We start from the raw sequence: 12,776 nt of genomic DNA on the forward strand, positions 1-12,776 counted from the left end.
TCATTTTCCTCCTGCCTTTTTATACTACCCCTTGTGACTGACCCCGTTGAGGTTAATTGGCCATATTTACACCATTACCTCAATGTTAAATCATTAAGCTGTAGTGCTCTAAACTAAACATATTAAATATATATGTATCTCTTTCTGGTATCTCTGATAGATGCAAACATTTACAAAAAGTGTTACATGCAAATTCACATGCAAACCTCCATATTTTTACCCCCTTTTCATCAATGTGGTGCTGACAGACGTACCTCTGAAAACTGCAGTACTCTTTGCACTCTACCATTCATTAGTAAATTTGCCTATATACATTAATATCAACCCTCCAAATAAGTGCATGATGCTGATGTTTGGTGCTATACCAGTGCCTCTAAATGTTTTTTTGAAATGCTGAATTTGAAAGACATGACTTTTAAAATCAAATAATTTGTCTCCATTCATAATTGACAGTGGCACTGATACCAAACAGAACAATATATTAGTTATTTCTACATATAGGTTTAAAGGACATATAAAGCCTACATTTTCCTATCATGTATATAAGTTGGGCATATCTTTCCCACACAAGCCACAGGGTCCTAGTGCCGGCCGCAGCGCTCTCAGGCACAGAAGCACTGGGCAGCTTTGAGTCCCCAGTGCAGCGCTCTCAGGCACAGAAGCAGCTGGGCAGCATTCCGCCCCTAAAATTTCGCCGCCCTAAGCCCGGGCCTTTCCGGGCCTGGTTTTATGGTACCTCAGCAATAAACTCTCAGAGATATCCCAGTTACTGGTAACAGAACTCCCAGTACAGTTTTCAAACTCTCTAATAAAAACTGTATTTATATTACCTATAAGAGAGTGTATATAGATAGACAAGCAGCAGTACAAAGAAATGTTCATAACTTGGGGCTCTGAAGCTGCAATTATTCCACCTTAGTCAAATATAGATGGCTTGTATTAAAATGCATTCTGTTTAGTTAATGTAAATAAATTTTTTAGCAAATAGTATATGGAGTGTGCTGTTGTTTTCACATTATTCCTCTAAGAAAGGAGGATGGGGTTAAATTGATATGTTAATTATTACTAAATATTTGACATGTCAGATTTAAAATATCAGTAATTGTTACAAACAGACGGGTTGTTATAGGCTACTATTATTACAAAAAGTGATTATAATACCCCAGCGATTTTATCTGCAGGAGCGCCTGCTGGCCTTATGTATATATTTAACTTATATTGTTATGCTTTTAATTGCATCATCATTACTGAGAGAAATCACCAAACATGAAGGGAATAGATAGTTCCACAAGTTTCCTTAATGCAGCACACAAGATCGGGTGTTTAAATTTATGCTTTGCTTAAAAAAATAAGAGTATTGATTATCTCAAGCATGGTCATATAAATAGTAATGATCAGCACCCTGAACCCAGCCACATTTAATTAATCTTTTACATATACATCCAAGACTTTACTTAAAACCATTAATGGAAGTAAAGTAAATACTTACTCTGTCCTCTTCTTCTCTAAAATCAGGCATAGTGCTAATACACAGGCTGACTGCTGTGATGGCCACAAATGAGACTGACAGGCAGGCAAATATCTTCCCCGGGATCCCTGAGTGAGGGTTCTCCACCATGTCCCTGAGATGCTTCATACACTGAGCCATACGGCCACTGTCTTGCAAGGCACTTTGTGAATTCTCTTTTGAAATCCCAAATTCCCCTTCATACATCTTGGCTTCAGCAAGTTCCTCTTCTTTTTGCTTCAGTTTTCTTAGGCAACACCACTCCAGCTGTTCTTCTTCGATTCCCCAGTATATAAGTTCTTCTTGGAAAGACAGAGCACACATTTCCCGCAGTATTCGCAGTTTCCCAGCTGCCAGAAAAGTCATTATAGTCCTGAAGGCACATGGGTTGCGATCAAAGAAGAACTCATTGCAATTGATATCATAATCATCACAAACGTCCAATATTTCATCATAGTTATTACAGGTTTTTAGCTTTCCAAGTCGCGTCAAAGGGCAGTTTTCCAGTGTGGTCCATGGAATCCTGTACTTGATGCCCCCTACATTAATAATAACATGTCGTGTTCTGTCTTCCAATTGCCCTCTATTATATCGCTCCTCACCTGGACGGAGAAGCTTAGCTGTTTTGTAAAACGCCCCTTTCCTTGTACGGACTTCACAAAAGTTCTCCAAGCTTTTCACTCTGAAGGAAGTGAAGTCTGACTCTGCCTTCCCTGCTAGTAATGCCATTTCCTGATACATTGGTCTTCTTCATTGATACAACCACTCCTTCCAGAAGGTAATCTCTAGCAACCGAAACTGCTGCAGATCTGCAGAAAAATAAAGAATTTGTAAGCCATTCTAACTGAATGTGTTTATGGTGAAAAATGTTATGTCTACTGCAAATATGAAACTACTGTATTTTAAAATGCATTTTATTCAGTTCTAAACCCATACCCTTATAAAACATTTACTTGTAATCATTAAAAATTATGAGTTTAGCTAGTTTTATCTGTGGATAAACTAAAGTCTAAGTAGTAGTTAAATAAATGAAGGGCTCAATGACTATATGTATTTCATTATTAAAGGGACAGAATGACTTGCTGTTCCTATTGAATATATATGATCCATGTTTTACATATGAGTCAGCACATATTTTAAGCATGTTCATTTTATTTTAATATGGTTGAAGGTGAATATCCTATTTGCCTGTTTGACACTATTGTAACCTAATGAACCTTTGGTTGAGCTCATGATCCAGCCAATGCTGCCAATGTATTTCCTTGTACACTTTGCTACTCCCATTTCTCAAAAGGGAGTAACCATTAGATGAATGGGAAAAGTCAGAAAGACATTATCCAAGCTTCATATCTGTTATGATCAAAACCTCCTAAGAAGGTATGTCACATTAAAACAACAGAAACAAAAGTAATAAAGGTCATTTGAATTAAACAAAAAAAAACCTAGTTGAGTTCCCCATGACTTTGAATATACTAGAACTTTGCCACTGCTGGTTCTACAATAAGAGGTGGAAAGGGGCAGTTCTGGTTTCTCATATATGCCTTCAAAATGGTGCCACTCCGTAGGTGCAGGGAAGTAGCTACCTGAAGGGAGCCGTTAGAGGATTCGAGTTTACCCAATTTGCTTGTAGGAATGACAGGAAAAAAAAAGATATCACAGGGTCATAGCTGAGGTTTGACTTTCCCCTGAGAAATAATTAAAGGGACCCTTGAATATGCCCTCTACAACTGGTGTAACACCAATGGAATTGATGTTGGGAATCAAATTAAGAATAGATTTGCTTTAATTGGTGTTGCTATAGTAAATTAATTATGATTTGATTTATTTTAATTGGTGTTGTTATAGTAACATCTATAAAGTAAATTCATTGATTTCCTCAGTTTTCCATCACACAATGCAATTATACTTCTGTGCTGAACAAACAAAAAGATTTTCTTTGAAGCATCATATTAAATGATTTCTATTAATCACATGAATATATATATATATATATATATATATATATATATATATATATATATATATATATATATATATATATAGTACAATCTGTATCTGACAAACAGGAATGAGAAACAGTGACTCTCTTATTCAATATACATATATTCCCTGTTAGGATTAGCAAGAGGACACTTTTTTAAAAAAAAATGGTATAAAAAGGGTATTCAATCTCCTACAATGCATAGTTTAAAAAAAAAACAGAAACATGATACTGTACTATATTATAAGAGTATTCAAGATTGTTGCCTGAATTTGTTTCTCTTTCTATGTCATTCTGTCTTTCTGTTTCTCTACTGGTCATCATCTAGTAACCATATCTGTATATCTAGTATCAAATAAAAATGAACATTCCACTTCATTAAAAAAAAAGAAAAAAGCAGAATATAAACAAGCTATAACACTAGAAGTCCTGTAAACAAGGGATGATATCAAAACAGATAACATGCAGAATTTGCATCAACAAAAATGAAAAAAGTGAAACGCTCAAACAAAATGACAAACACAAAAGGATGGACTAAATACTTTCTCTTCTACCCCTTCTGTCTTTCACCCAATTTCTCTTTCTTCCCCTTTTTTCTCTTTCTCTCTTTTTCTTTTGTTGCACCAACAAGTTGTCAAAGCAAAAATGTTATATGCAATGTAAACTGGTGTTATTCTTTTATTTTTTAGCTGTTGTACACCTGTAAAAGGAAAAATTAAGAATATAAAAAAAAAAACATTGCATAACATGCCTGCTGGGACAATGTGGCTCAGACATGTCCCCAACAAGACTGCCCATTATCAAGATATTCTCACAGGACCCCAGACAGAGTAGATCAATCAGAAGCCCAGGTGGATCTGTCTGAATAATTTATTGACTTATTGATTCACCTTTCTGTTACACCAAAAAAATTATAAGGTTTTCATGCACTTTAATGTACTTTTACCCTAAATTGCTAGAAAAATAAGCTACCTTTTCACCATAGGTGATTCTATACAAGTTCCCACAAGGTTGTAACATATATAGGCTGCAACATATATAGGTATAAGTGTATATATAAATACCTATAGGATAAAAACCTCATATTACATAGGGATGTTGCTGCCGAAAAATGTGTAGTTTTCAGTTGATGGACACATAGTTATAACCTTTAAATTTAAAACAATGTTTTCACATTATGGTATTACTGGTCTTTGCATGTTTAGTAACCGTTGTTAAAACACCCCTAACCCCACTGATAGCCCACGATGAAAACTATAGCATGATTAAATATATCCTAAACATTTTTTGAAAAAACCTTAAGCCATGTATTTCCTAGATATAAAAAGTGGGTGGTAGCCTTGTTGATCAACCAATCAATTAATTCACAGAAAAGAAGAATATCACATTTATTCTTCTCAAAATTATAGTTACAGTAGTCTCCCTCACCCAGGCAAAAAATGACCTCTTCCAATTTTCCTACCAAAAAACGTCATGCAGCATCAGCTTATGTAATAAATGCTTAAGATAACAAAAAAAAAACAATAGTAAATGCCACTCTTAAATACAATGGTCCTTATAATCACAGGCAGACCAGGCTGGCACAGGTGAACAGTGATGGGCATCTTTCCACTGCATTTTAACATTTAAAATGATGCCTTTTTACTGCACAACTGAGAGCAAATTGTCTATTGAAAAATATACAATACATCCTTTGAATACATATTTCTTCTGCTTACTACATATTGAATTGAATAATGAATGGTTTCCCAGACTACTTAATTGACATGCTATTTTATTAGCATGTACTACATTATTCCCTGACACCAGGGAATAATGTTTGTTTCCTTTTTTTCTTTAATAAATTGTAATTATTGATTACTATTTATATTCATACAATGGGCCAGATTCAATTCAGTGAGAAAAAGTAATCTCCTGGTTTATCATGTGAAAACTCAATTCGAGGAGGAAAAAACTTTTCGCCAAACTCACTTCCAGTTTTTTCCCCTTATACGTATTTCAACAAAGTTTTCACATTATAAAAAGATAAGTTTTTTCTAAATTAAAGTGCATGAATTTCGTCCATGACTTTTCAAATAAACCTTTTTCACACTGAATTGAATCTGGCCCAATATTTGAACTAGTGGCAATACATTTACTAATATAAATATATATAACGTATAAAGAAATGATAAGGGGTCAGCATCTACAACAGCATTAATTATTATTATAGTTATTTGCCTGTAGCTGGCTCCTACCAAGTACAGGGTGGAAATTAGGTCCAGGATTTCCCTGTGTAAATAGGTGCAGTGGCTCACCATTCAGTAGAAAAGGTAGGATGGACATACTGGCAAACAGGTGGAAGAAGTGCAGAACCATATATCGATTCGAGTACCTTGAAAAAATTGTGCCAATGTGCAATTGTACCCATTTTAGAAAAATTGTGGTTGAATTCCTGCATGATCCCTCGGTCCAACCCAAACACTATGTTATATGGAGGCCAGGCTGATTTTCTACCTTCAAAGATAACTGGTTAGTTTACAATGAATTGCCTATAGGAAGTTGCTAACTAATGGACATTCGTCATCTGCAACACTCACTGCCAAGTTCCAAAGTGCCTGGAAGCAATATAGGTACGCTGTATTACAAAATACTATGCAGAGCAAAGTACACTACAAGCATAGGATTCATTATCCAGAAACTTGTTATGCAAAAAGCTCCAAAATATGGGAAGACCATCTCCCTTAGAGAAAACACTGGTCCACCCTTTTTGGCAAAAGTACTTTAACGCTATTTTCCCTTTGTATACACAATAGATAAGTCATTATTGCAGGACTCACGCTGCAGTACATTAGAGAAGGGCTAGCCCCAAGAAATTGTCAGACAGTCACACAGCACATGTTGATCAAATATTTAAATAGAAATAATGTGAACTAGGCTCCAAGGTTGGATGGAATACACCCACAAGTACTTAGAGTGCTTTGTTTGGTTTTAGCCAGGCCATTATTATTATTAGTATGATTTTCTCAGACTTCCTGTTTGGTACGGTACTAATGGACTGAAGAAAAGATGATGCAATTCCAGTGTTTAAAATGAGATTGTGGTCTTAGCCTGGCAATTATAGGCCTGTTAGTTTGACATATGTAGTGGGAAGTTACTGTATATGAAGGCTTGTTGAGAGATTGTATTCAAAATTATTTCCTGGGGAATGTCATTATAGTTAACAATCAACATGGCTTCATGCTGGACATAGATTCTTGCTTTTTACAATGTAAAAAATTGCCACATAAATGTTTGCTTTCTAATCTAGGGTCTTTTGGTCTTGGTGGGGTTATTTGTACATGGAGAGTGAATTGACTGAATGGCCATTTAAAGTGGTTGTGAAAGGTTCATTCTCCAATTCTCTACAGGTTCTTTTTAACCTCTTCATTAAAGCAGTGGTAGATGAGGAGATTAGTCACCAATAACAAATCTGTTCTGTAGGTGACTAATCTACTCCAAATGCTTTCCCACTGGAGATAAAGTGAATTCCTGGTGGTAAATAATATGCATCACTAGTAACTGCACTGGTGCACCTGTATTTCTAAATACGCCAGGGTGCAAAGATGGCTTTCAGAGGCAGGCTTGTGACATTAGGCATGAAGCAGTGTCATAAAGGACATCATGGGTAAGAATGGGGGAGGATTTTTGTCTGGGTTTCAGATGGTTTATTGAAAGACAGCATAAAGAAAAGCCATACAAGTGGCAACCCTGTGAAATGCAGAGCTATATTTTTGGGGGAAATTCCTTTCTCATTTAATGAACTGTTTTTCCAATTAAAAGTTAATACTAACTTTTAAGATATATTTTCATTAAAAAAAACTTGCTGAATGTTTATTTTCTAATGTAAACCATATGTGTAGAATTTCTATGAAAACAGGTCATTTTGTAATCATTTTTTCCTGCTTCATAAATATGGAATCACATTTGCCATACTGTACCTCATTACATTTGCTTTATCAAATGAGTTAATCATAATTACTGGCAATAATAAACCAGTGGAACATTTCTAAATAGCTTTTACAGATCAAAGTGTGTGACTGCTTAAAATAATTGAACATAATCCATCTCACCAATTTACATGACATAAAACTTGAAACTTTATATGCCTAGTTAACCCATACCCAAGATTGTAGTAATATTAAGTAATATTACTTATACTAACCTCGGCACACTGAAAAAGCTTATTATTATCTTTTATTTATATAGTGCTTTCATACTTTACCCTAGATACTTTACGCAGGTTATAAATCATTCACATCAGTCCCTGCAACAGTAAAACTATCTATGGTCCTTATCACATTCACCCACATCACACTAGGGCCAATTTTATCAGAGGCCAGTTGTAACCCACTCAGACGGTTGCCTGTCTTCTCTTACCTTTGCACACTGACTGGCAGGTGCAGGGAAAGGTGTTCCCTCTTCTGGTGCATATGTGTCTGGCTAATTCTCGTAAAAGGAACATGCGCCTGCATCCGTTATGACGCCTAATTGTGCATCTTCTGCGCCCATTGGCTCACGTCTTTGCCTGTCACGTCCATTCATCTCCCATTGGTGCCCTGTCCTTTAAATAGCTCCTTCCCTTACCCCTCCTCGCCCAAGCTGGCTTCTGTGTATACAGTCCCTGTCTAAGCCTTGTTTGTGTGTGCTGTTCCAACTCTTGCCTGGTTACTTACTCTGACCCTTGCTGCCTGCCCCAAACTCTGCCTGGCCTTGACTACGATTTTGCCTCCTCCTTGTCTGTACCCAGAGTATCATTGACTAGTTCAGGTTCCCTGTTGGTCCTGCCCCCAAAAGGGCGTCGGTGAAGACCAGGCTTGTCAGGGGTGACCTTGTTCACTGAAATGTACTTACCACCTGTCTCCCTGGTTAACTAGCATTACACCAGTTAACCTGTCTGTATGTTTTCGAAGTGTTGGAGGAAACTGGATAACCTGGTAGAAAACCAAGCAGGGAGGATGGAAATTATTTTGCAAATTGTGCCCTGGCTGAATAGTACTACAAATGGACAACCCAAATAGCGAGCAGAATGGACTAATGAATATCTCTGATACATTCATATAAAAATATACACATTGCATATACACAACCAGGTAGTACCTTAAATCTGTGCCATATAGCCTTTTTTCAATTTCTGCCATTGCAACACAGGAGCCTGCTTATATAAACTATAGTAGTGTTTCTGAAGCAAACAGACCCATTTTAACAGTGCAGGGCAACAGTACATGATATTCCTTTAAAATACTTAAAATTTTTTGCTGTTACTGTTCATTTAACCAATTTAACTCTTCCCTTGTCTCCTAGGGCATAGGTTAAGTTGGATTTGGTTTTAAACTCTCTGGACAGGTTTCCATGACAATATATAAACTTCACCAGATACTCATATTCCTTTTGGTACTAGGAAGACATTTAACAATTACTAATGGGTTGTGGGGTTTCTAAGTTGTTCTAATACACATGTAGCTTTCATTGTCGAAATGCCAGGCTAGTCCACGTTGTGTATGGCTGTAAAGAGTAACTGTTATCAATTATTATCGATAGACTGATAAAGATGAAGATGCCATTGCCTAGGGCCACCTCCCCTGCATTTCTGGGCCTAAGGAAAATTAAGTTTTGATAGTTCTTCTAATCTCCTGCACACAAAGCCGCAGAGATGGCAGAGTAGAAAGTGCGCGTGCAATTAAAGGGGGAAATGGGAAGTGAGCGGACACCAAGCAGCCTAGGTGTGCCACAAATACAAATGCGGCCCTGTGAATTTCTAGAAAACATCTTATGAGTGACAGTATTTCTGCCTACAAATATGAAAAATAGTAATATTGACTACTTGAATACAATTCATCTGTTTCCATCTATGTTGACACTGGTTATGAATAAATGCATTTTCAAAAATATTCTGTATTGTCAGTATGATATTGAAGTAGAAATGGTAGAAAAGTAAGATATCACTGAAATACTACTATTTTAGTGGCATTTTAATGACATGTCGGATTTCTTGCTTTGTCAAATGGAAGTTGATCATCGTTGGAAAGGAAGTAATGCTAAATTTGAGCTAGCCGAGTAATTTTAATGTTTTGATGGCAACATTCTTCCTAAATAAGCTTCAGAAAAAAAGTTAAGTTCCCTCAACCTGTATCACAGGGGACAATTTACATTGAAGCTGAAGAATCAAAACCACGTGTGATGCTGGAAGGAAGGTTCTCTCAACCAGTATTTGAGTGAAAATTTCCATTGAGTTGAAGAGTGAAAAACATATGTGATACTGACAATGAAAATATTCCCCATTCAACCATTTGTCCAAATTGAACACAAAAATGTATTTGGATACATGAAGGAAGGTTCTTTCAACCAGTATTTGAGTGAAAATTTCCATTTGAGTTGAAGAGTGAAAAACATGTGATACTGACAATGAAAATATTCCCCCTTCAACCATTTGTCCAAATTGAACACAAAAATGTATTTGGATACTTGAACTTCCAACAAATAAAAGTTATATTTGCATTTTGTTTTATTTATTTCTCTTAAAATGTCACAGTTAGACATATTAGACATATTAAGCTAGCAATTTCCTTATTGACATTCACCTGTTAATAAGATCAGTAGGCCTTGCATATAATCACTAACTTGATTTTTATAGTTGCCTGTGCTCTGCACTGACAGCTGCTAAAAAGGGAATCTTTGCCAAATTTACTGACATTTTTATATATTTTTTTATAGTCAAATATTGCCACAGCAAGCTCTATATTTAACAGGTAATGAATGCGGTGAATCACAAGATATATGCTCAGAAAAGAAACATTTGCAGCGCTTAGTATCAGCAGGTTGGTAAAAATGGCAAGATAATATATCAATATATGAACATTCTGGAAAGCAAATTGTATGACCTGGGCCTAAAAGAAGTAGCTTTTATAATGAAGACTTCCAATTTCCAATAATGGACACTGTTATAAAGCTGCTGTATTATCTTATATAAACACAATGCTGCAGTCTATAGGGCAATTAATACATTAACCATTTTTATCCAAAAAAATTAATTCCTCAATCTCAAATCCAACATTCTTTAAAAACTGATTTACTCCCTACCACATGACCAAAAAAAAAAAAGAAAAACCCCTCCAACGTCCAGAAACATTCACCATAAAAACATGTGAAAGACAAACAAATATTCGGCTCCTGGTAACTAAGAGCCGAGTTTCCGTTATTCAACCCAGAAATTCCGCTCTTCTAGTGCAGAGAGCGCAATTGCGCTCTCTGCACTAGCGACGTGGACCCGTCTGGTGGTGAAGGTGAGTGCCGTAGGGAGGCGGTAAAAAACGAAGGGCGCCTCGGGCGGCAAATTGAGCAGGATCGCCCCTGCCTCAGGGACATCACCAATTTACTAACAGGCGCCAATTTGCTAGCGAAACAGACCGTCGATAGCGGCCATTTGCACTCTATCGGCAGGCGGAATGAGGATTTTACTGAACGCTGCCTCTTTCGCCACAGTTGCCTTTGCCACCTCAGACCAGCTGAAGTGCTATAAAGCAGTTAAATCTTCCACAATCTTCTGTCATTTACATCATATCCTGTGTGCCATAAATGCATTAAAGGTCAAAAAACACTGGCGTCTTTTCCTTTTTTTAAGCGGGATTGGCTGCAAAAGTCCTAACTTACTCTTTTGGGTAATCTGTTTTCTCCACACATTTTATAACATATGGAACATTATTTTTACAGTGGGCTCATGTGATTAACTGAAGCTTTATTGGACAGTGTACCTAGCTATAACATGAAAGCAAAATAGAATTACAGAAATAAACTAGAGCTAGAACTAATATTATAACATTATATTAACTCTCTTGTCGTTATTAAGGTTCCCTGGACATGTGTAATAAAAGCCGGTAACTTAAACCATTTGCAGCAACATTTATAATAAAGACCTCCATACAACTTTAAAGTTCCCACCCGATGTAAATTGAACTAAGCGTAAGATCACTAGTGAAGAGTTGCTAGGCACAAATGAATGCTAGCACATTTTCGCTATGAAATGCTCGCACAGCCGAAGTAACGCTAGCGAAAAGTCGCCAGCATTCGACACCCGGGACGAAACTTTGCATGTTAGTGAATTAGTGTTTTCATAGCGCATTTGCAACTGGCGAAGTGGTGTGATGGGTGCAAAGCCGACGCTGGCGAAAATCTGCCCCTAAGTATCACAACACACTCTTTGTGGAAAACATATTTTACCTGTTGCTCCAATACTAGGTTCAAAAGCCAAAATGTTGGTCCACAGGAAAAGGCATGTTCTCCAGAGGGAGGGTTTTAACATTTTCTTGATGCTCAGGAAAGTTTTAACAATGTAACACATTTTTTAAAGATGATAAAGTGTCACTTTGTCAGTATGTCTTTGACTGCTTTGAGGAATTCAATATATAAATTGCTACAGATTTTATTTGCTTTGAAGTATTAATGCAGTTCAGCAGCAGGGCTATGCCTGAATAGCTACCTGAATGCTGAATCCCTGTAGCACATTGCATATGTGGAGAATGGATTTGTATAATTACTTTATGGGCTGGAATGTATTGAAAACAAAACCAAAACCCTCGGCAATGTTTCACTAAGCAACTAACTATCATACTATAATGATAATAAATAAACCCCCAAGTAAAAAAAATTTTTCTGCCTGATGCACTTCAGTATTCTCACTGCCATTAGATAGGTTTCTGCCTCACAGGCGGTAGCCAAAGGTCTAAACTAAAAGACTTCCACAACATGGCTCTTATATTAAAAAAAACAAGAAATGAATGTATATAAGGGGCAATGTCGATTATTATTTTGCTTTATTACATTAAATAAATAAAACATCAAAGATTGAAAGGAAAAGGAACTCCAGCAGATTGACTGCAAAACATTTATTCCAGGAAGGAAATGGACATATAACTTTCATTGTTTTGTACAGACCACCAACCCCATTTCTTTGCTTTGGACTTTATTACATTAAATATATGAAGTAGTATTTCAAATATCAGATATGGAACATTCTGGATACAGACAGGTAAAAAAGACACAGGTACTCTGTTACCTCATCCTGCCCCAAAAAATGAGTGTACTGTATATCAAGCACTATGACAACTATGAGATTTATACATTAACTTCTACTTTAATATATATATTTACAGTATTTCTGGGTATAACAAGGTGATAGTTGATTAACAGAAGCTTTATTGCACAGTGTACCTAGCTATAACATGAAAGCAAAATAGAATTACAGAAATAAACTAGAGCTAGAACTAATAAGAG

At 36.3% G+C, this 12,776-nt stretch overlaps 1 protein-coding gene across 1 annotated transcript in view; it reads right to left on the reverse strand.

The window, feature by feature from the left end:
* kcng2.L (potassium channel, voltage gated modifier subfamily G, member 2 L homeolog) overlaps positions 1 to 12,776 on the reverse strand; it is an 86,339-nt gene that overhangs the window by 30,192 nt on the left and 43,371 nt on the right. The window contains exon 2 of the mRNA XM_018267839.2: positions 1,490 to 2,316. Within this exon, the coding sequence (XP_018123328.1) occupies positions 1,490 to 2,248 (759 nt within the window). The 5' untranslated portion in view covers positions 2,249 to 2,316. The remainder of the gene's footprint in view (positions 1 to 1,489; positions 2,317 to 12,776) is intronic.

The sequence above is a fragment of the Xenopus laevis genome, chromosome 6L (genome assembly GCF_017654675.1).
Source record: "Xenopus laevis strain J_2021 chromosome 6L, Xenopus_laevis_v10.1, whole genome shotgun sequence".
NCBI classification, from domain to species: Eukaryota; Metazoa; Chordata; class Amphibia; order Anura; family Pipidae; genus Xenopus; species Xenopus laevis.